The sequence below is a fragment of the Talpa europaea genome (assembly GCF_964194135.1).
Source record: "Talpa europaea genome assembly, chromosome: 2".
Lineage (NCBI taxonomy): Eukaryota > Metazoa > Chordata > Mammalia > Eulipotyphla > Talpidae > Talpa > Talpa europaea.
In genome coordinates this window covers 99,452,777-99,477,874 of record NC_140068.1, presented here as the reverse complement: position 1 = coordinate 99,477,874, position 25,098 = coordinate 99,452,777, and the positions used below count along the sequence as shown (strand labels likewise).

General features: G+C 49.2%; 1 protein-coding gene across 1 annotated transcript; it reads right to left on the bottom strand.

The window, feature by feature from the left end:
* Positions 1 to 801: 801 nt before the first annotated feature.
* LOC311188124 (butyrophilin-like protein 1) lies at positions 802 to 24,418 on the bottom strand (the record flags this gene model as incomplete). The annotated part of the gene is made up of 10 exons (XM_084259334.1): positions 802 to 1,460; positions 1,858 to 1,884; positions 5,147 to 5,173; positions 6,580 to 6,606; positions 6,697 to 6,717; positions 6,985 to 7,185; positions 7,313 to 7,594; positions 10,611 to 10,958; positions 19,370 to 19,560; positions 24,378 to 24,418. 10 exons carry the CDS (start codon positions 24,416 to 24,418, stop codon positions 802 to 804), a joined length of 1,824 nt encoding a protein of 607 aa, XP_084115460.1.
* Between the last annotated feature and the right edge of the window lie 680 nt (positions 24,419 to 25,098).

Below are 25,098 nucleotides of genomic sequence, written 5' to 3'. Positions count from 1 at the left end.
CCAACTCAGTGTCCCCAGGGGGAGGGATCACACCTTCCTCCCTGCAGGTCTGGGGCTCAGGATCCTGTTTCCTCTGGCATCTGTGGTTCCCGTGACCTTTTGCCACAGGGTTTGGAAGGACCGAGTCAGCACAAGGGTTCCTGGAACTCAGGTCACAGCTCCCCAAGTCACCCCAAGTCAGAGAGTCTCTTCTTCATCCTCATCTTAATTCAAGGAGAAGTTATTTTCTTCCTAACTGGTGTTGACAGAAAAGGGGAACCCAAATGCTTCTCCTGAATTCCCCAAGTTAACACACCAGAAGCTTTTTATAGATAATAGAAATTTACGGAGTTTTGAAAAAGTAGGTATATTTCTTCCCCTCTAGAATGCAACATAGAACATATTGTTAGGCTCTGCTAAAAGTCCATTATTCACTATTATCTTGAAAATGATGGGTGACCAACTATTCTGCTCACATAGACAACACACTTCAAAATAAATGTGGGGACTTTCCTTCAATATCTGGGCTCCTCCACACAAATTCAAGTTGGATAAAGCAAACTCCAATTAATTTTGGAGAATTAAACCTCATCCCCTTTCTTGTCCAAACAGCATGAAAACCCCAGGAAATATGTTTTTTATAAGAAAGGTAATTCCCCATGGTAAAATTCATCCTACACCAAACTGGTTCAAAGTCAGTCAATCTTATGCACCCAGAGCAGGAGGACAAGACTCCAGCACCTGGGACTCACTCACAGGTTTGTCCACAGGGAACCTGCAGCCCCAAGAAGAGCCCAGGGCAGGGCTGGGCAGGGAGGGGCCTCATGGGGACACTGTCTCAGGGGTGCAGGAGAGGAGGGGGGCTTCAGACCCTGGGGGAGCCCCATCCACACCAGAGCCTGAGGGGATCCCCTCCCCTGGGGGACTCACAGGCTCCTCCAGAGAAGGAGGATTGTTCATGGGCACAGAGGGCTTCTGGGGCCCAGCCTCCAGGGGGCAGAGGGTCAGGGACACGTCTCCTGAATAACATCTAAAGTATGGAAAGAGGGTACCAGAGAAAGACTCAGGAGGGAAGGAGAAGATATGGGAGCCCTCAGTCATGTCATAGAAGGAGACATCTCCATGATCATAGTCCAGGAAAACCCCCACCCTGTGGGGAAACTGCCTAAGGTGTAGTGAAGTAGGAGGAGAAGTAAAGCCTGAGAAACAATCTTCTATCCCCACAGCCCAGAACCCATCCTGGGGTGAAACATCATCTATGTCTTCCCTGTTTGCCTCTTCCCTGCAGACTCCCAGTTCCCACCAGCTTCCTTTGTCATCTCCATTCCTGACCTCTACTTCCCAGTAGCAGCACCCTGATGTGATCCCCTCAAGACCCAACATGCTGACTTCACCATAAATGTGGTAACAGTTCAAACTCTTCTTGTCATATAGATAGGCATGTGGAGGACAGGTAGAATCTAGATCCAAAGTGACAGACCCTGCAAAGAGAGGAGCCCATTATGCCAGACCCACTCCCACCCCCAACCCATAATAAGGGCACACACCACCTCACCCCTGATACTCAGCTGTATGGGGGGAGGGATATGCCCCCTGAAATGAGAGCCTTGTGACTCAAACCCACAGCCCACCAAGCAAGAGAAGAAGACACAAGACTTATGGGGGGTCACATATGTCACACGATGCTTGGGGACCAGCCTAGACCCCAAGGGCTAAGGAGCCCCTTCAGCACCCATGATCAGTCACTCCCAACCCAGTCATACGATGTCACAGCTGCACCCACCCCACCCCCACAGAGGGTGCAGAGTCTGTGCCCACACAGAGAACAGAAGGAAAGGCCGGAAACTGAGCAGTCCCAGAGAGAACAGAGTCACTCACAGGCCCGGAACTGCTCCTTCCGCCAATCTGCAAGAGACACACATGTCACGTGAGGGACTCTAGAGACTGACACATCAGTCCATGTCTAGTTTTCTACATGACAGTGACACAGAATTCACAGGGGGAAATTTTGTGAACATTTAGTTGACGCATCTATCTTTAGACTCACACACACACACACACACACACACACACACACAATGCTGCAACTTTCCAAGAAAGTTAAGTCATAAAGATTAAAACCCAGGTATTGACAGGCTGGACACCAACTGCATGGAAAGATCATCAATTTATGCTTTTCAAGTTATCAGCCACACCCCCATCCTGCAAACTAGGTTTTCTTGTAAAAGTATTATGGTGATCAAAATGTCAAGTACTTCATGTACTTGAACTGAATATGCAGCTTCTCTCTGAGCACTGGAATAAGAGACCCACACCCCAGTGCATGCCTGTGTGCAGTGCGATGTTGCTGCCTCCTGGGACAGCAAAGGCAGCAGCAGGGGTTGCCTGTGGAACCTGGAGACATGAAAGCTAGTAGGCAAAGCTTTTTGGTTTGTATATGAATAAATCTCTTTGTCAATTAAAAAGAGAGAGAGAGAAGGAGACAAAATGCACTTTGGCTGAGTTGCATGTGGGGGTGACTGTGACATGAGTGAGGAGACTCAGGACACAGCAGCAGAGGGCCCTGCCTACTCAGGAGGGGTGGAGGGTTCTAGGAGGAGAGAGATGTGCCGAGTAGGGACATGGACACACACTGAGAAGGTCAAACACTAGTGACATCTCTGCACATCTCTGTGGGAAAAAAATATCTATAGACAAAGAAGAACACAGACATATTGGATCGATTCATCTATTCCTTCCAAGAAGAGCTGAAGGAGATGGAAGCTTCCAAGAGAAATAATGGCTTCAAAAAAGATGTCCATGTCATAACCCCATAAATTTTTAAATATGTGTCCTTAAAGAGGAAAGAGAAATTTACAAATGGGACAAAGTCTGGACATGGAAACTGGGATGTTACTGTGGATCATCAGGGGAACCAATCACACAAGCTTTAACAGCTGTGACCCTGCACCTGTGCTCTGAGACAATCACATGGTGAGGGCAGCAGGGCCATGAAGAGGCTTCATGGCAGACTGTGTAGACAGAGGATGGGGGTCCCCAGTCAATGCAGGGGGCCCTAGATCCTGGAAGAGGAAGGGGCTCCTGGAAGGAAGGAGCTGCCAGTCCCTGGAGTTAGTCCCAGGACACGGTCTCAGGTGTCTGCCCTGCAGGCGTGTGAGATGATAAACTGTGTGGGTGGCGCTGCTCAGGGTGTGGCAACATGTGTCAGCAGCAGCTGGAGCTCTGATGCCCCATGTGGGGGCCCAGGCAGGTGAGCAGGGCCCTGTCAGGGGAGGGTCTGGAGGGAGCACCAGGACCCAAACACATGTGAAGAGATGAGGACCCAGAAGTGTCAATGCTATGGGGGAGTTGGAAGGAGAGAGAGGGGCCTGGAGAGCATGCAGGGAGGGAAGGATGAGTGAGGAGAGAAGGACAAAGACGTGGAGCAGGAGGAAGGAGCCAGAAAGTTTATAATTTGCTGACCAGAGACAGACCCAGACCCTGACTCTGCTGTGGAGGGAGGGTCACCCACAAGCCCTAATGACCAGATGGGATGTGCCTGCCCCCCTTAGCATGTGCCACACAGGCTTTTACAATAGAGGTCCCAGGGAAGCCCCTGAAATGACTAAAAGGGGAGCACAGGCCCCTCCCCCAACACCCCAAGGCCATGTCCTCTCCCACCCCACCCCTGCCTGGGAAGGAGGAAGCAGGTCATTCCCCGACACTCAGGTCAGACACAGCAAGACTCTGAGAGTCCATCAGGGGAGAGCGTGAGTTTCCCAACCGTGTTAGGATACAGCGGGAGTCAGGATCCACATTTATAGACAAAAGGAACAACAATTTCTTGTGCACACTGTGTATAAATGTGTGACACTAGCCACACCTCCACAAGTTCATTCAGAGAAATTGGCATTTCCTTCTTATTGAGTTGCTTGATAAGAAACAAGATCAAGGCATCCCTAGTGGCACAAAGGGTTAAGCATCAGCACTATGAAGCTATCTGCAGCCACTGCAGCAGCAGTTTGATTTCCAGCCAGGGAGCTGACCCACTTTACACAGCAGACCTCTCCTGTCTGACCTGCTGTTCCCCTCAGCAGTGTATTTCAGTAGATCTGCCTATTCTGTTCCTCCCTCTGTCTCTGGTGAATCCTCTTACCTGCCTGCCCCCACACCTCTGGCCTGTACCCCAGGTCTTGTATGCATAAAAAAATAAAATAAATCTTCTTTTAAAAAGGAGCAAGATCATGTAAAATGATGGGGTGGCCCAAGTGACCTTAAAAAAATGATTTTAAATTTACTTGTTTCCACCAGGACAATAGTTGACATCCAACTATAATATGATAACTCTTGCTTACCACAAAAAAGAGGGCGTAGAGAAGGAAAAAAAGAAAAGGGGCCAAAGGAAAAAGAACAAAATTGAAGAGGCCTTTAATTTGAGATAGAGCAGGTCAAAGACTGTATATGCACTGCACTATCAGTTAATTTTTATGGCAAACCATTTAGCCAGAAACTATTGTTCAATTTTATAAATAATATGAGATAATACATGTAACTATCTGTGAACATTTCAATTTGAAAATGTTGGTTCTAGACTATTAATGGTGTTTCTTAAAAAAAAAAAAAAAAAAAAAAAAGGAAATGGGGCCTCCCTGGTGGTGCAGGGGTTAAAGACAGCACTATCAAGATACTGCCAGCCACTGCAGCACAGGGTTCAATTCCCAGCCAGGGAGCTACCCACATGGCATGGCAGACCTCTCCTGTCTTGCCCGCTGCTCCCCTCAGCAGTGTATTTTGCCAATCTGCCTGTTCTGTTCCAGACTCTGTCTCTGGTGAATCCTCTCACCCTCCTGCGCATCTGGCTTACACCCCAGCTCTTCTATAAATAAATACATCTAAAAAAATAAAAAAGATTTGCCATTAAAAAAATTATGTTAAAATATGTGAGACATAACTTCAACACAGACTTGAATGACAGTTAAAAGAATACTCCATGATCTTCCCTGTGTGAAAATAAATCCCCAGGAAATCAGTGAGAATCTCTAAGTAGGGGCCCCTGCAGTTCTCAGATGGAGGCTCCAGAGTGAGAGGAGACCACGGACCCCACCCCTTCCTGGTGGGGGTCCCTGATAGACAAGGGGCAGAGGGTAGGCTGGGGTGGGGGTGTCCCAGACTCCTCAGGGCCACTCACCTGCATACAGCTGGGCCTTCCTCCAGGCTGGAAGAGAACACAGAGGTGAGACCTCAGAACAACCACCTGCTCATGTGATCCAGGGGCCCTGGTCTCCCCCTATTCTGCAGGTGAGACTCTCTGTGGGGGAAGGGGAGAGGCTGGAGAGGTCATGACCTCCTGCCCTGTGCAGACAGCAGGGGGTGATGGGAAATCCCTGGCTCAGGTCAGGAGCCTGCAGGACAGACTGACCCAGCCCTGCCTGCTGCTGCTGTGGGGCTTTGGCAAGCCACTGAGCAGCTCTGGGCCTCACAGCCTTCAAAGCTCCTGTTTCATGTGCTACTCAGTATTGCTACACAGAATAAAATATTGTATATTGGAAGATAGTTTTTTAATGTTTATATTAGTTCATAAATATTATATTCAGTATTCCTGGGAAGGATATCTGAGTAATTGTATGAGGATGAAATAAAAACACATGCATATAAGACCAGCTCCAGAGTGAAGTGGCCCCTCTTTCTCTGATGAAATATTTCTAAAGACAAACACTCTCTGGGAGACAGAAAGTCCCCCAATCCTGTCCCATGCAGGGTTACCCCCTCCTCTCCCATCATTAATGATCAGCATCTTCAGGAACAGAGAGAACAGACTCCCTGTGGGTGGGTTTCAAGAAAGAAAGGGCAGGAGGAGGTCACACTCCTGAACTTTAACAGTCCATTTATTTATTAATTCTCAGGACAGTTGGATGTTGTTTCCAGGTGCTGACCAAGATCAAGAGGCATTGGAGCCTAGAAATGTGGGTCTGCTAAACTTAAACGGCCTGTTTGGCTGCTTTTATGGTTACCTGCAGTTCTATATTCCTATACAAGGTCAGAACTGCCCTTCAGAGCACAACAATCAGTCATGTGAGCCAAACCTTAGCAGGTGCCTTTCATATCAATCAAGAGCAAAAAGCTTGATCTCCCTGGGAAGGGTATGCAGCAAAAGATATGACCAGGAACTCCCGGGGGGCTGAGGACCGATGTATGACAAGGGACCCCAGAAACTGATCAGAAAATGCCTTCTTGATAAGATTAGGACCATAGCTGGGGGTCATGGGTCTGGTTTCAATTATAACACTCAGTTGTCAAGCAAATAACATGGTCAGCAGACTCATGTCCCCCCAAGCCCTAGGTGACATTCTGGAGTTTCACCCATCCTGTTCTCCTTGTCTTCCTAACGCATGTAGCTGATGCTCTATAATTACTCTATCAATAAAAATGGTCAAGATCTTGCTCTCAGCATCATCCTATATTATGTAGCCTGCTCCACGACTCCCGTGTCTTTGCCAGTAGTGTTGTCCGACGCAACATAGAAAGTCAGGCAGTCCACATGTATGTGCTGAGACAGACAAGAGGAGGGTCACCTGGACACAGGGGGAATGGGAGACCCAGGGCACCTGGAGCATCACTCACCAGCCAGGTAAGCTGCCTTCCTCTGGTCTGAAAGACAACACAGGAAACAGGTGAGATAAGAACCAGAATGTCTCCCATGAAGGGAACAGAGAGTTCAGGAGGGAGAGAAGAGCTTACCTAGAATTGTCTGGAGTTCATCTGAAAAAGAGTGAAAAATATAAGCATAAACTCCATCCCTAAGAACAAAATCTGCGCCTAAAGAACCTACAAAAAAGAAACTCTTGATGTCCTAAAGTTCCAACTCCAGACCCATCTGAGACTCCAGTCCCCATTGTCCTTTCTGGGTCTCCTCAGCCACCTGCTCTGATCTCCCTGCAGAGTGGTTCTGGGCTCTGGCTCTGTGGTCAGCTTATTCACGCAGCCCCCACTACCCTGCTCACCAGCCTGACCCCTGCCCTACCCTACCTGTGTCCTTCAAGGCCTCCTCCTTGGTCTTTCTGGCCTCCTCCTTAGCCTGGCACAAGCTCCTCTGTTCCTGCAGCTCCTGCATCAGTATGGAATGTTCTCTCCGGGTGTAGCAGGCAGCCCCCAGGAGCAGAGGCAGCAGCAAGGACAGGCTCACCAGGAAAGCTGGCTTCCAGGGAGAGGCCCAGGGGAAGAAGGGCTCTGCAGACAAAGACCCCACAGTGACCCCATCAGGACTCAGCCCAGGACAGCCCACCCCTGCTCACCTGGGGATGCTGGCCCCTCCTTCTGACCCTGCAGGGAGTGGGGAGGGGGGAGCAGTGCTGACCTGGGATGACAATGGCCATAGCCTTCTCCTGATGCAGAACAGGGTTGAGGATGGAGCAGGTCACGGTCCCCGCAGAGCTGTCTCTTACCACCAGAGCAGACTCCACGCTGAACAGCCCCTCAGTGTCCTGGGCCTGGACCTTGGAGAACTCCAGGAACTGCTCCCCATGGGGGTGTCTCCACTGCACCTGGGGCTCTGGGAACCAGCCTGAGGCCGTGCACACCACGCACACCCCATCCTCCTCTGGCCCCGAGATGTGCACTTGTGGGGCAGAGCCCACACCTGCAGAGGGGAGATGATAGCCAGGTGGGACAGGACCCATCTGTGCACACCTCCAGGGGAGACTCTCCAGGTGTATTCTGGGGTTTCTGGAGGGAGACCTCCCCTTGGGGAGCAAGATGATGACCTGACATGTTAATTTTTAATTATATAGACATGTTCAAATCTTTATAGAATGTCTTTTTTTTGTTAGAAGATTATATTCATAATATAATCCATGAACATCTGTATTTTTTCATTTCTCACGAACATCTTTGCCACCACAGTGTAGCTTCTTCTATTCCATTCTGTTCTGGGTGATTCAACAATAGTTGCCTATTTGGCAACTCCAACCTCCATGTTCTTTTCATCCAGTCCCCCTTAAGATGGGAAATTTTGGTTTGGCTACTTTCCTCTGAGGGTGGTTTCTTGCAATGAGGCCCTGTGCTGAGTCCCTTTCTTGACTTTCTCCCTGCACCTACTCCCTGAAGGCAGCACAGTCCCAGGGTTCAGTCCTTAAAGCCCATCTTATCTCACACCCTCTCCCAGAGCTTCTTCTCCCTCAGCTTCTGTGTCTCCTTACATATCACTTCCAAATACTAACTCACCAACTTCCCCACCTCCGGCCCTGATAGCTCCAGCTTTGTGGGTTACCTCTATCAGTACTCCTCACATGCTTCAAACTGAAATTTCTACATATGAATTAGTGCTTTTCCCTCATCTGTGGTAAATTAGTTATAAAAAATCCCTAATTCTTCATATTTCTTCATATCACGTTCACACTCCACCACATAAGTTTTAGTTCCTCACACTTGACTCTGGGTTCAGTCATGTGAATTCATGTGTCTAATGAGGGATCAACTCAGCAGAGGTTTAAAAGTAGTGGCCCCATGGGTCTCCCTGGTAGCCTAGGGGTTAAGTCTCTGCGGTATCACTGCTATGACTTGAATTTGATCCCTGGCCAAAGAGCTGACCCACATGCTGCAGCAGACCTCTCCGGTCTTGTCCGCTGCACCCCTCAGTGGTGTATTTCAGTAGATTCACCTGTTCTGCTCCCCACTCTGTCTCTGGTAAATCCTCTCATGTGCTTCCCAGCACAACTCTGGTCTGCACCCCAGTTTTTATATGCATAAATGAATAAATAAATCTTTTAAAAAATATATAAAAGTGTTGGCCCCATGGGTCTTGCCTCTGCCATCTCCATGGAAGGACTTCATAGTCCAGGTGCTGGAGGATGAGCTCATGAAGCAGGGCCTGTTACCAGCCTTTCCCCCTGAAACTGTCCTCCCTCAGCCAGGAGCCAGAGACCACCATTCATGTGAACTAATCAGCCAAGGTCCACATGGTGAACTTTCCATTGACCAAAGATGTAGGAATAAGGGTAGTGGACATTGGTTAAGTACATTTTGGGTTAGCTGAAGTGACTAATGGCCCAAAGTAAATGCAAGTACATTGCTATAGGCCACTGAGATTTTTTTCTGTGGTTGGTTGTACACAGCATCATTATGGTGATAGATAACTGATGTACATTTTTAATGTTTCAAACATTAAGTAACAAACATACTCGACAGAAGCTTGGAAGCCTCTGCAATCTCCCCTTCCACTTTATTCTCTGTGACCCAATTCTCCTCATTAAATTGGGTTTATTTCTAAACCTCACTGACCGCACCTCCTGTCCACGCACTGCCACTTTGTGAACCAGCCCCCCTCTCCACCCCCTATCTGCACCCACAACTCCAGATATTGTCCCTGCCCTTCTCATTTCCACTACTGCCAGTCATCATGCTAAACCCTGTTGTGCAGAAAATCTTCAACTACTCCACATACAAACACCACATCATGTGTACAAAGACTTCTCTCTCTCCCACTGACTCCTTCCCAACCTTCTTCTTTTTCCATCACTCATATATTTTTTTTTTTACCACCTATGCCCTCAGGCCCAACAATCCAAACCTAAAAATTTAACAGCTGTTATTCACAATCACCAGGCTCTGTGGACTCCATCGTCCATCTTCATCTGGTCTAAGGGGCTTTATGGAAGGAATCCTGTCGATAAAATGATGCCCCAGCTCAAATATCTGTCATGTGGAGGTTTTTTATGATTACCTTTGGTAGCATTTATCAACCACTCTTGATCTCTCCACCACGTATCCACATCTTTTCATGACAGTATTTGTCACCTCACAACACCCTGCTCCTCACTCTCTCCCACCAGCATGAGGACTCCATGTGAGCAGATCACACACCAAACACACCTCACCCCAGGTCATTCACATGGGTTGTGCCTCCACATAGAAATTCCCTTCCATGTAATGTACAACATGCCTATAGCCAATATTGCTGTGTGATATGTAGGGAAGTTGTTGAAGACTAACTCTAAAGATTTTTTTTTTTCACAATGAGAAAATTTTCCTTTTTTGCTTCTTTTTCTTTCTTTTTATTATACCTATAATAAAAGATAGATATTATGCAACCTATTGTAGCAATCAATTCACTGTATCTATAAATCAGTTATTGTGCTATATGCCTTAGCCTTACACATAACGTATATTAATTATCTGTCTATAAAGCTGAGGAGAAAGGGATGCCCATGCATAAGATATCTACTCAACTGTATTCCCACTTCCCTGGAGTCTTCGCTCCCATGGCACAAGCCTGAGCTACTATATATTACTGTAACCTTCCCTCAGCCACAGCCCCACATTGCTCACTAATTTCCCTGCTCCATTTAGCTTCCTGTCCTCATCACTTTTCAAGTTGAAATGTCATTTATGCCCAGCTATTTATTATAATTGCTCTCTCTCCCACTACAAATATAAACTCACAGAGTGAAGAACTTTATTAGATTTGCTTTTGTATCCAAGAGTTCAGAACAAGGCCAGACATGTAGTGGGTACCCTGTATATTTACATTTCATAAAACATGAATGAATAAGCCTTTTCTTACTCATAAATGAAATGAAAAACTAAATTCCATTGCCCTTATTTTCTCCCCAATTCCAAAACTCCAGGACTCTGAGCTATTTAACCACATCACCAACCTGCCACCTGCAGCTCCAATCTGGCTTGCCCATGGAAGTCTCCATTGCTGAAGAAGCAGGTATAAAGCCCGTTGTCAGAAGCCTGGACATTGTGGATCCGCACAGCAGCCTTACCCTCATGGAGGAATTCCCCCACCAGTGAGGTCCGCCCTGTATACTGGGCCATCAGCTCATTATGTCGCTCCTGTCGGCTTTGATAAGTGAACACTGACTCCAAGATATTGGACCGGAACCACCTCAACTCCATATTCTCTATACTCATGACTGGGTCCAAGGAGCAGGGCAATGTGGTGTCCTTGCCCAGCTCTGCCACAATAGGGTTTGAGGTGGCAATCACCTGGAAATTATCTGTGAACACAGACATAGGAATTAGAAAGCTTATGAGAGACACAGTCATATCAGGGGACACACACCATCAGTGTAGGAGGCCCAAGCAGGCTGATGGAAGGTGTCTGATGAGAAGACTCTTGAGCTAACTGATTGAGCAGTGACAGTTCTGAATCTGAGAAATATCTTTCAACCACAACTTGTCCAGAAATAATGTCAAAGATACTCCCTCCTTCACTGGTGTACCTGATAGCAGGACCTTCCATGAAGAACTCTAACTCCATGGTTCTCACCTTCAGCATCACGATCACCAAAAGGGCTTGGAATGTAACATGACCTACCCCAGGTCTGGTACAGGTGATTGGGATGTACCCAAGAATGTGCATTTCAAAAGAGTTGCTGGGGGACTAAGAAGGTGTCAGTGGAAATTCATAGCTTCATTGCACAGAGGATCATCAAAGTTAATGAGTGGAACTGGCACCCGCTGAACACTTGTGACTTCCTCTCATGTATCAGTCACCAGGCCAACAGCACCAAAAGGGATACAGGAGAGTCATGCTTCACTGACCAAGAGTTAGGCTGAGAGAGACAACGGGAGGCTGTGGTCAGGGTGAGGAAGGCTGCAGCACACACTGTGGTGGTCACTCAACTGGGTTTGTGACCCTGGGCAGGGAGAGCTGACAGTGAGGGCCTCACAGCTTTGACTGGGCGCTTCCAGCTAACAAGGTCCTTGGTGAAGAAACAAGGCAAGAATTAGATGCACCCCCACTCCCTCCAGGACTGGCCCTGCTCTCCTGAAGCTCAGGGACAGTGTGCACAGAGCAGAGTATCAGGACTGAACTGGGAGAGGCGGGTGTCAGGGGTGCCACAAACATGAGCTCACACACCCCAGCCAGAGCACCCACACCAGAGGCAGGCCCCACAGTCTCTGACTCAGTATCTCAAATATCAAGTCTCTAGACTTGCATAAGTTACAAATATAAAAACACCTGAAACTACAGGTCATCTGATGGAAAGTGAGAAGTAGTTAAACTCTCTAAGTTATGACTACAGAAGCATTTTTTTTTTAAATGGGAAATTTAAAGTAACAAAATAAGCACCATAAACATTCATCATGGCATCTTGAGACCTCAAAGAAATATGAAATCACAAGAAGAGAACAACTATCCAATATGCAACTACAAAGATCTGGAAGATCTTATCTCACTATCAAGTAAAGTTCAAAATTGCCACAGAAAGTCAAAGTCAGAGAGATGGAGAAAACTCAGAAAAGTGAATCAAATAGATGAAAGAAAATTCAGAATAATAAATGAATGTCTTGGTAAATAAAGTTAGTAAAGAGAAAATAGAAATTGAAGCCTTAAATTAAAATCACAGAGATGGTGGCTCTGAAGAGATCAACAGAGAAGCTATTCACTCCTGGAGAAGCTCTTGGAGCAGAATGGACCAAAGGGAACATGAAATCAGTGGCCTAAATGATAATAATGCACAAATGACCCAACTGAAAGAAAACTGAAGAAAAACTTCAAGAACTGACCAAGTCCATGAGGAAAAGCAACATAAGCATGATGGGTGTTTCACAATTCGAGGGGGATGAGGACCAGTAACAGGGATCTATATAAAGAAGTAGAGTAAAATTATAAGCACACACACACACATACACACACAATGAAATAGTACTCAGATTTTTTTTTTTTTAATAGAGGCATGCTTTATTTATTTGTTTGCTGGTTTGTTTGTTTGTTTTGTTTATACATGCACTGGGTACAGTCAGAAGCGCGGGAGGGTGAGAGAATTCACCAGAGCCAGAGCGGGGAGCAGAGCAGGCAGAAGGACCGAAGTACACTGCTGAGGGGAGCAGCGGGCGGCAGGAGAGGTCTGCGCACCATGTGGGACCCTCCTCTGGTGGCCAGGGAGCAGCCGGGGATCGAGCCGGTGCCGCAGAGGTCGCGGGCAGCTTCGCAACCCAGCGCTCAACCGCTGCGCCACCGGGGAGGCCCCAGATTTTTTTTTTTAATAGATGAAATCACACCATTTTAAACAATAGAGGTGGAACATGATGAAATTATGCTAAGTCAAAAGGACAAAGAAAAATTCCGTGTGATTGCACTCACAGTGGATGAGGAAGGGAAAAAAAGGGATTAACACAACAAAATCAAACCTTTTAGACTGTCAACAAAGTAGCAATCATCAGGGGAGAAAGAGGGTGAGGGAAGGAGGGTGGAGAGACTAGCCTGGTAGAGAGATGTGACTGGATTTTTGGTGGTGAGTGTGTGTGAAATATACAGGTGCTGGGTGAGACCGCACACCTAACATCTACACAGTGTTTAAGGTTACCTCAATAAAAAACAGAGGGTTCCCCCAACTGCTCCCTAGTCAGAGCCCTTGGCCTGAGGAGGCCTGGGAAGGACAGGACAGGACTGTGCTGTCCTCAGGTGCCCCCTACACCTCTAAAGAGCCACTTCTCACCTGTGCTGCCCCAGCTTGGCCTGAGCCCCTCCTCTCTCACCTGGATACACACAGACTAGTCTCCTGCCACCCCCAAGTCTGGGCCCCTTTCACCTGGGAGCTAAACCAGGTCCTGCTCTGCTCACAGCCTGGCAGGGGGTCCCCATCCCCAAAGTCACCCCCACACCCCCAGCCCCACCGGGTGACCCTCCCCAGAGCTCTGACACCCACTCCTGTGTCCCTACCTTTCCCTCTGCTTCAGTCGATCCTCACCCCCTCTGCCCTTGCACACCTGGCACCAGCCAGCCCCCCATAGGCTGTTCCCTCCATGGGACCCTCACCCCGTCACCCCTCCCCAGGGCTTTGCTCCCATTTTGCCATCTACACTGACCCCCTTGATGAACACAGATGCCTCAACACCCTTCCCTCCCCTGCTCCTTAACCTGCTCCCTATCTGTCCCTCCTCTCAGCCCCTCTAAGGTCGGGGTGGGGGGTTTTCTTGTCTTTACTATTCACTGTCTCCTGCAAGAAGCAGCTCTCTGAAGAAGGGAACCTGGCTGTTTTGTATACAGCACCAAACACATGGCTGACAACCTATAATATTGGTGGAATGAAATGAATTGGTAACTGACAGTTGTTTCCAATATCAGAATCAAAAGCAAAAAATAAAGGCAAAGGTATATTCATATTTTTGACAGGTGATTTTTTAAAATACCATAAACCCCTGACTGAGCAATTGTCATCCCTCCCCCTCCTGTTACATCTCAGTGACTGCTCTTAACTGTGTCATCACATTAGTGGTCTGGGAGCACCCCCATCTTTCTAGAGCCAGGGCCCCACACAGCCATCCTTCCTGAAGGAAGAGCTCCCAGAGCACCTGGTGGTGGAGGCCTTACCCACCCCGGGGAGACACAGGACAGGGAGGGACACACTCACCTTGGGACCCCCCGGGGGGCAGCTGGAGGAGGAGCAGCAGGGAGGGGAGGAGGCAGAGCACAGAGCTGGGGCAGGAGCAGGGCACCATCTCCTCAGGGCTGGGGAGAGACAGGGCAAGAGGCAGCCAGGCCCACACAGAGGAGCAGGGCAGCCAGGAGCTCTGGGCTCAGGGGGGAGCAGGGCCCAGGGACCCCCAACCAGCAGGACCAGGGCCTTCCTGGTGAGCCTTTAGGCCCTAACACCAAGGAGGACAGACCTTGCTTCTCTCAAGGCTATGAACCTCTGTGCTGCCAGAGACCATGATGTTTATTGGAGAAAAACATCCTCCCTTCTCTTCCCATAGAACCGACACCCCAGGCCCATTCTGCTCAGAACACCAGGCCCCTCAATTCCCACACCTGGGCCCAGGGTGCAAACTGCCCTTCCCTCCCCATCATCACACCCAGTAACTCCCCAGGACAAAGGCCCAGACCCAGGCCTCCATGAAGGACAGGCCAGTGCCTGCTTGTGGTCCTGTCCCCTCAGTGTGAGCAGGTGTCCCTGAGAAGCCTCAAGGAGTCGGGGTCCTCCACAGGCCCCTGTACTGCTCTGTCTGCTTGTTTATTTCAGCTGAAGGTCAGTCTCTCCCCATCTCTGACCTGCCAGGGCCAAGGACAAGGTCCTGCCCCAAACACAGCAGGAGGCGGTCGGATCCCCACTGAGGTCTCATCCTTGTCCTCTCTAACTCTGTGGGGGAATTCCTGCCTCTGGATGAGGGACCTGGTGGGACAGAGCAGCAGAGAAGGGGAAATGGTTCCTGGTCCAAGAAAACACCCTCAAACCATGTACTGGATGTGGGTTGGGGGAGACAGGCCATGTTCTAGGAAGGAAAGACACCGAAGGCTGACTGTGAGGTCATGTCTGGACTCAGCCACACTCTGGTGGCCATCTTGTTCTTTCCTGCCTCACTTTCCCCACCAGAATAATGACAATAGTATCAGCATCTCCCAACCAAGGTTGGAATGAGAATTACATGAAGTTCTATTTAAAGGGCCACTACCTATAATTATAGTACATGGTCCTGCCTCAGGAATTATTACAAATTATGAAAATAAGTGAAGTACAGGGCCTTCCTGGTGGTACAGGGGTTAAAGTCGCAGCACTATGAGGGATCAACTCATCAGAGGTTTAAAACTAGTGGCCCCATAGGTCTCCCTGGTAGCCTAGGAGTTAAGTCTCAGCGGTATGGTATCACTGCTATGGCCTCGGTAGGATCCCCAGCCTAGGAGCTGACCCACATGATGCATCAGGCCTCTCCTGTCTCTACGGCTGCTCCCCTCAGAAGCATATTTCAGTAGATTCATCTGTTCTGCTCCCTACTCTGCCTCTGGTGAATTCTCCCACCCATGAAACTCTGGCCTAAATCTAAAAAAAAGAAAATTAAGTGAAATACAACCTTCAATGACGTTGTGCTCAGTCTTCTTAGAGCTGCACCATTTCCTGTGCCACCTCCCGTCCCACCCAAGTCCCTCCACCTTCTTAACCCCTCCTTACAGTCAGCTGCTCCCCACTTCCCTCTTCTTAAAAGAAACATGTCTTCTAAACTGACATACCTGCTTTGAAATGGTGGGGCTTCTAGAACATCCCTTTAAGATTTAGAAGTTTCAGAGTTTCCAGCAGACCCCCAAATCTTCCCACAGAGTGTGCACCTGCTGTTAGCTGCTCAGAAGTCATGCTGTGTGCCCAGGGGGCCTCATGGCTCTGAAAAGATGGTTCCCAGGAGGGTAGACAGTCAGAATAAGGCTCTCCTTCATGGGTGTCTGTAGAGACCAGCCCTGGGGTCCTCACAAATTTCTCCCAGAAAACAGTTGCCCTTCTCAGGTTCCTTCCACCATTTGAAAGTGAAAGCTGAAATGCAATCCCAGCAGCCTCCACCCTGCCCTCTGGACTGTGCACCCCGGTTATCAGGAGGGAAACAGCAGGATCACAGGAGCCAGCAGAGGGGAGGGGCAGGCACCCTGACACCACTGCAGGCACAGGGGTACCCACCCAGCACCCACTGTTGAGCACCCACTGTGCTCCAGGCTGCTTGGCTCCAAGACCCAGAACTAGGGGTGACTGTGGAGCCCAGTCAGGACTGACACTGAGCCCCATGCAGGGCTCTGCCTGTGCCCAATGGTGACCACCCCAGTGACCCCATGGCAGCTGTCACCCCCACATGGCAGAGCTTGTGAGGAGGCCCCGGGGAGGCTGTTTCTATTTTGCTCACAGCAGCTGACCCAGGAGCCCCACACCCTGGACACCAGGAGTCAGCACTGGGCACCAGGAGCTGCCAGGACCTGGTCCTGTCCACACAGCATGGACAGGGCCTGCGGCTTGTTCAGATGTTAATGTCACCCGAGACTTGGTCACAGTAATAGACCCTGTCCCTCCAGGACACGGGTCACCAGGAAGGCCCCATTCTATGTCTCCAAGGAAACCATGGGGACTGGGCCTCCCTCCCCCCTCACTTCCTGTGGTTTCCCCTCCTCAGTGAAGGGCACCTGTGTCCCCCTGTTATCTCTGCCAGAGACTCCAGGGTTATCTTCACAGTCCACTCCCCACCCAGTCTACTGTCCATGCACCCAAATGTTCAATCCATGTCCATGATGAGCAACTATTTCACATCACCCTCATTTCTCATCTGGTGGGTCCTTGCCCACCTCCAACCTCACCTCCTTCAGTTCATTTCCTTCCAAGGTCATGACCCTCTCCAGTTCGCTCACATCACCTCCCTGCCTCATCCCTTCAATGGATCCCTCTACTTAAAAAATGGGCCCCCAGTCTTCCCCTCCCTCTGAGCCCTCCTCAAGTGCTCTTCCAGGGGCCCACTCCAATTCATGGAGCGTTCTCAGACTCAGGTCTTCTCATAGTCACTGATGTTCCTGCTACCTCTGTTCCCCAAACCCCTTGCGTTTCGGACTGACCTGAAGTGACCTGCTCAGAGAGACCTCCGATACATCCTGATTCTTCTTTTCTCCCCACACAGGCTTATTGGGGTTGGGGGCCTGTTCACCCCAGCCCTGCTGTGTATTGTCTGGGGACCATGTGGGATCCTGGGAGGAGGTCCTGTGATCCTGCTCCATGTCCAACAGGGAGGGGCCTCACCAGCCTCAGCTGAGCTCATCTGCAGAGGAGACACTGCTGCTGCCATCAGCCCCTCAGCCTCTTTCACTTAGGAAACCCCTCAGTCCACTGAGAACACAAGACGTCATCTCTGACCTGAGCGCCAGCCCCTGATGGACACAGCATCCACCATGTTCCCATGTCTGTTTTGCTATCCTTCCCAAACACAACTGGGTGACTAACCATGTCTCACTCACCCTGAAACAATGAGGTCAGCACCTGTGTCTGCCCCCCAGGTCTGCCCAGGGCTCAGGGTCACCTGGCATTGACTCTGGTGAGTGAGGCCCTCACCGCACTCCTGGCATGTTATCATCCTCACATCACCTTCTACACACCAGGGACCCAACTCCTCGCAGGGTCACAGCTTCACACCAGCAGGACTGTCCAGGGCTTACTCTCCTTATTTTGAGAGACCTGCTGTGTCTGTCTTCATGGAGCAAGAGATACTGAGCGCCAGACTCAGTTTCCCTCAGCCAATGAAAGGAAACAGAGTTTGAGAAGAAGAAGAGCTGTTTAATTTGTCAACAAATTGAAGAGGGTAGCAAAGTCATATCTGAAAGACCACTGCCCTGCTCTTTGGCAGAGGGCAGGGATATTTATACAAAGGAGTATAAGAGGGAGATGGGCAAGGGTTGGCATGTCCTTTTGATGCAGGCATAGGGCTGGGCGACAGTTTGCTATGTTAGCACCTGATATTAACTTTCTTATTATCCTCTTAGCGATAGCCTTCCTTTTCCTTAGAATGCAAGAAGACAAACTTGTTAAATGCAACATATTGTAATACTTACCTGCTGGGGCAGAAAGAGAGACCTGTCCTGTTTCATTGTATCACAAAGAGTGTTCTCTATGAAATCTATGATTTCTTCCTGGAGGTCAGATATGGGTATTAAAATGCTTGCAACAACCCAGGATTGCTGGAAATACCTGAACACATCCCATTTTGTTATCCTTAAAGTTTCATTTGTGATAATCTACTTTTCAACTCAGAAATATTGGGAAAACCCATCTTTATCTGAAAATAATACAAAGACAGGAAAACACTCTCTGAAAGGTTCGGAGCGATAAAGAAAAGGGGAGCCAGGCTGAGCTTTCTCAAAGGAAGGGAAAATTTATTGTGCCCCTGGGTGAACTTCTCAGACCCAAGGTGGGGGTCTGTGAAGCCGTGCCCATTGTGGGGAAAGATGTCCCTTTTATAGGGTGAGGAGAGGTTAGGCAGGAAAACTGGGTTGGCAGGGGGGAAGTAGGTTTAGGCAGAACAAAGTTGTTTTTCTTGGAGCCGAGTTGTTTTCTACTGTTTATGGCTTCAGATTAGGTTTGATGGTATCAGGGCTACTGGTGTCAGGGCCATCTTGTATTTTCTATGTGGGCTTCCTCATTCCTGGCCCCTGCATGGACCTTTCATCCCAGCCTTTTGTTGTTAGGAAAAGTGGTGACGGTTCTTTCTTTGGCTACTTCCTTTTGGAAGGGGGCAAAGACCAGGGTGGGGACTCAGGCCTGGTTATGATGGTCTTCTGCAGGGACGTGAGAATATGGGTAGAGAAGGAGTTGGTTAAAGGTGGTACAGGACAGGTCTTGGGTCCGGTGTTGGATGAAACGGAATAAGCATGGGGCAAAAGGAAAAAATAAGGGGATTAGGATCAGAGGCCCTACAAGTGGTCATACCTTGCCCAAGGCTGTGCTGATCTGGAATCTCCAGGCATAGACAGAAGAACGGGAAGTGGCTTGAAGAAATGGGATTAGAAACAGAGGAAGGAGAGTCAGGGGGCCTCTGCTCTGTAGGCTGAGTGGAACCTGGACCAGGGGCACAGTGATGTGTACCTGAGTTGGGCCCAAGCGCTCGCATACATCCTGCTTGTCCACAGGGACCCGTTTGACTCTGGACAGCTGATGCTAGGACGTGTCACCGAAGACCTTGACAGCTGTTGGTGTAGTCAGGATGATTGTGTGTAGACCCATCCACTTTGGCTGGCGTGGTTTTGGAGAGATGGCTCGCAGAAAAACCTGGTCTCCATGGTACAGCAGTTTGACAGGTGCATCAGGTGACAGAGGCACAGGTTGTGACAGACAGTGGTCTGCATGTTCTCGGAGCAGCTGTCTGAGAAAAGAGAAGTATGGGAAATATCCAGCCAATGGTGTAGGTTGGACTGGGATCATGGTTAGTAAGAAGAGGTCTGCCATACATCAGTTTAAAGGGGCTCAGGAACAAGAGGTCACAGGGGGTGACTCGGAGGTGAATTAAAGCCAGTGGGAGCAGCTCCACCCATGTTATGCACAGATCAGTGGAGAGTTTGGTTAGGTGGTCTGTGGGAAGACCGTTTACCTGTTCTACCTTACCAGAGGATTGCGGTCGGGAGGGAATGTGTAGTTTCCAGGTGATGCCCAGGGAGGAGGAGACCTGTCAAGTAATCTGGTGATGGTGTCCACCATAGTAAGAAGAGGGTGTTATCTGCGTTAGGGAGTGCAACATCTGTGAGGCCTAGCAGGATTGAGAGTTGAGGATTGGGAGAGGGAGATGAGAGGGCTTTTGACAAAGAGAGTGTGGAAACCTAACACACAAGAGGGTGTTAGAAGGGAGAGAGCCTGGTGAGTGAGTAGGTCCTGGAGCCGATGTGGAGAACTGCATTTACAGATTGGCCCAGTGTGAGTTTTAAGGCTTGTCTAGCGAGGAGAGCAGCTGCCGCAAGTGCGCACAGGCAGGGCTGCCATCCTCTTACAGTGGGATCCATTTGTTTAGAGAGATGAGCAACTGGTCACTGCACTGGCCTGGGGGGTTGGCCCAGAACCCCTAGAGCAACAACACCCTGTGGCTCATCTGTAAATTACAGGCATGGCTTTTCAGGGTCTGAGAGAACTAAGGCTCATCTTAGAAATTTTTACCTGGATAAAGCAGAGAAAACAGTGTAGAATCAAAGAAAAGCATGATCATTATCACCAGGCCTACTAGGGGCAGGATCCGTGGCACTAAGGGAGAGCTGGTCCAAGTTTGGATGTCCTGGCCCCAGCTTCGGCTGATGAAGTGTTGGTCAGAGGGGGTTTTGCTGGTCAAATGAGCAAGTCCATGAATGTGTTGGAGGGGGGGGAGACACCTGAGTACACATGATTTCTCACCAAAATCTCTCTCCCACACCTTCAACACTTTCTTTTGCTTTCTTTCTTTCTAATGCCATTTCATTTTACCCATTCTGCTTTACATTATCTGAAGGCCCTTCAGAATATCCCTCTTCCACACATTTCTTTTTTCAAACACACATACCTCACCTCACTTGCATTTACTAAACTTAGCAAAACCTTAGTTTTATAAGGAAATTTAACACCATCTAAACAATGATGAAAAAACACAAATTTAAGGTAGATAGCCACTGTAGCTTTTCGTTCCTGTACCCAGTAATTTCATTGGCAGAGAATGGTGTCCAAAGCCTGCATCTGTTGGGCGATATTAATGTTTCCAATTTGGCTAAGGTCACCCTGCAGAGTTTGTATTAGGGGAGGAGGAGGGGTAGCTGTGTCTGTAGAGGATTTTTAAAAGGGGAAGTTCCAGCTGGGCTGACGCTGTGTAAGAATCCCAAGCTGCAAAATTTTCCAGGGGACAATGGATACCTAGGCATGCTTGCTGCGGAACTGAGATTGATCATAGCCTAGGGCTTCCTGGAGTAGGAAGGTGTGTGGATTTTCCAGCTGAGCTGGTCTGTGGTGGAGTAGGGCTGGTCTGTGAATAACCTCTGTCCACCTCGGAGAGTCCCGTTTGGATTCTAATATACTGGTCCCCGAGTCTTTCTTAAGGGGAGCTAGAGAGCCTCTCTATCTTTGCAATCTACATGTTTTAACACCTGGGGCATAAGAACCGATGGCTTTGGAGTCAGGACTAGAAGGAGACAGCTGAGACTCAGATCCAGATGGAGTAAGTAGATGGGGCTCACTTGAGTAGGATTCCCGGGAGGCCGGTAGAGGAGAAAATAAGGGGGGCCTCCAAGGTGCCCAGGCATGTGGTTGTGGTTGTTCTTTATCATCAGAGGATGAAAAGACAGGTTCCTCTAGTTTTTGTGGGATGGGGGGTTTTGGAGAAGTCTTTGTTTTTGCAATAACCTGCATTCTGATTTAAGAGGTTGCAGCAGAGGTTGTAAAGCAAAAGGAGGCTGTCCTGCAACTTCTAACCAAGGTGGCTGGGAAAGGACTATAGTAAACCAGGAGGCTATATATAGAAATTGGTCTGTGTGATCTGGGTTGCCCATGACCACTCTTTAGGTGGTGGTGAGTAGCCACAACCGGGGTAGAGGTATGCCAGACCATGGGGTCGACAGTGGAAAGAGACAGCGGGAGGGTGAGAGCAATGCTAGGGTCTTGGAACCATGAGAAAGTCGCCCCAAGTTTGGTTAGGAGGTTGCGACCCAGGAGTGGTGTGGGGCAAGAAGGCATGACTAGGAAGGAGTGAACTAAGGGCTTGTTGTCTGTTGGGCAAGGGATGGGGCTAGCAGTTGATGGTTGGCTGTCAACTCCCATAACCAAGATCTGAGAAGGGTAAGTTTGACCGGAACAGGAGGGGAGGACAGAGAAGATAGCCCCCGTGTTGACCAAAAAGGAGATAGACTTACCTGTTACCTTGACTGTTACCCTGGGCTCCTCGAAGATTATTGGAGTCCACGAGTCTAGGCCTCTTCAGTCCTCAGCTGCCAAACCCAAGACCGCCAGTGCCAGGGTTGCAGGGACTGGAAGGACGGGCCCTCCACAGCCAGGTTTGGAGGGACAGTCACTTTTCCAGTGACCCTGGACATTGCAGATGGGGCACGGTATTGGCGGAGGGTGGGGGTTGGGGCAATGTTTGGACCAGTTGCCCTCCAGGCCACACTTGAAGCAGGTTCCTGGTGGCAGTCGATGGGGGCCCATGGCTCCCATTGTTGTCCTCTGTCAGGCGGCAGGCTCTGCGGTCATTGGAGGAGCAGGGCCTGGCGGTCTCAAGGCAGCTACTAGGGCCTGAGCTTGAAGCTCAACCTCGTGGTGACTAGGGGTCTCACTATCCTGTCCTATCCTCCCAGTTATTAAACGCTTTAAAGACCATATTCAGCAGATCCCAGATAGGGGTTTAAGGACCATCCTCAGTCTTTTTTTTTTTTCTCTCTCTAATATCAGCTGACTGAGATATGAAATGGGTAGCCAGAACTGTGGCGCCTCCAGACCAGTCAGGATCTAACCTAGCGTATTGCTGGAGGGCATCAGTGAGGTGGCTAAGGAAAGTGGCTGGATTTTTGAGGGGGAACTGGGTGATCTCTTGCAGCTTGTCAAAATTAACTGCCTTATGAGTTGCTGCTTGGAGACTGGCTAAGAGGCAGTTGATGAAGAGGTCTCAGCAAGTCCTTCCCAGGTGACCCACACAGTGTCAGTCTGGTATTCCCAGCCAGGCTTCTGGCGGGGAAGCGCTTCAGGACCTGGGGGCATGGTTGTGTCAGTTAAGTGGACTTGATCTGCATGGTCTTGAGCAGACCAAAAAACATGTTCTGTTTTATTAGAGGTCAGGGTGGAAGAGAGGATAATGTGTAATCATGACACGTAAGGTCATAGGCTTGGGTAAGATAATGAAACTCTTTGGTGTAGGTAGTGGGATCTTTAGTGAAAGAGCTGAGACACTTTTCAATCTGGGAGAGATAAGACAAAGGGAAAGGAATGTGGACTCTACCTACTCCTTCAGTCCCTGCAACCTCCCTAAGGGGACAGAGAAGAGGACAATTGTGAGAGCAGGTGTGGTGCTAGGAGGTGGAAGAAGGGGCTGAATTGGGGAGCTGAAGGAGGTGAAGACTGAAAATCGAGAGGATTAGAGAACATTTCTGGAGAAGGCAAAGAGTGAGAGGAGTCTAGAGACTTGGAAAGTAGGACTGATTTTTAGGAGGGAGGGACGGGAGCGCAAGAGAAAGAAAGCCTGGGCATGAAGGATCTCTGACCATTTTCCACTACGGTGACAGAAATTGTTTAGGTCTGTAAGGACTGTGAAATTGAAGTGCCATGTTCAGGCCAGTGGGAGCCATTATCCAATTGGTATTGATACCGGAATTATCAGGCCTAGTCTCCCAGCCAGGTACGGATCCCAGGCTGCAGGGCAGCACTGAGACCCAGCCGCTAGACCCTCACGGGTTGGTGTCTCATGAAGCCGCAGCAGGAACTTCGCAGACCGTCAGGCAAGCAAGCGAGAAGAGGCAGATTTGTTTACAGAAAGAAAAAGTTTATTGAGGAGAAAAAGAACAGAAATAAAGTGGGACTCCCAGGCCAGGGAACCAGGCCTGGGAGGGGCAAGGAAGCCAAAGTGGAGTTGTGTCTCAGGGAATATATACCTTCTTTCCCTGATTATTCTAAAGCTCCACCAGTCTCTTTGTGATTGGTCAGTTCTCGGCTGTCTCACTTAATTTGCTACTGAGTGGGGGATCTTCACATTCCTTATCTAACAGGTTTGTCTTTCCCCATTTGTTACATCTTTATCTTTATGGCCTAGTCTTCCGGGAGAGCATCTCCACACTTTATCACCTAAAGAAAACCAGGACCATCCTGGATATTGTCCGTGGTTCTGGAATGTTTGTTTTTCCCATTTTGTTAACAATGGTCCTGGGATGTTTGTTTTTCCCAGTGGAATTGGTTACATTCCCTTGGTTGTCCTTATCTCTGAAGCCTCCCTAAATTCTTCAGAGGTCCCCTCCTGCACTGTCCCTAAAACTGCCTAATAACCCTAGCTTGCCCTGTGTCTCAGTATTGAGGCCATGCAATGCTGTAATGAAAAATAAGGAGCTTAGGCGTATAACTGGCCTTAGTCCCAATGGACGGAGGTTTGAGAGAAGGCATCCCAGTGGAGTGGCCGGGCTAGGCTTGGAATTGGCTTCAGCTCTTTTCCCAACTAACGGAGGCACAGAGTCAGGAACGCAGGATCCCAGGTACCTGATCTGGCCGTAGGGGGCATAGACCCCGAATCGCGGCATCCCATGATTAGGTCCTGGCCTTTGGACTGGGGGTAAACAAGCAAGAAGGACGTCTCCACTACTTGTTTGTTGCCTAGAATTTGGGCACCTAATCTGACGGGCAGCCCCAAATCCAGGGTCTAGGTGTAACGGGAGTTGGCTGACATGAGCTCACGGTTTACAGAACAGCCGACCAAGGGAGAGGGTTAGGAGAGGAGCCAAATAGCCAGAGGCGAGGGCCTCCCAGGAAGGAGGGTCAGGCAGGTGACTTACCCCAAGGATTAAGGCCGGTGGTGGGTGTGAGGCGTCTGCAATGGAGAGGAGAGGTCCCAGGGACGGGAAGTTGGCCCCGGTGCCAGAGGACACGGCCTTCCCAGGTTTCGGGCACCAAGACGAAAGGTTTGGCGTGGTAAAGAAAAGGGGAGCTAAACTTTCTCAAAGGAAGGGAAAATTTATTGCACCCCCCGTGAGCTTCTCGGACCCAAGGTGGGGGTCAGTGAAGTCACGCCCTTTGTGGGGGTAGATGTCCTTTTATAGGGTGAGGAGAGTTTAGGCAGGAAAACTGTGTTGGGGGCGGGAACATGTTTAGGCGGAACAAAGTTGTTTTTTGAGGAGCCGAGTTGTTTTTCTCCTGTTTATGGCTTCAGTTTTGGTTTGATGGAATCAGTGGTACTTGTGTCAGGGCCATCCTGTATTTTCTA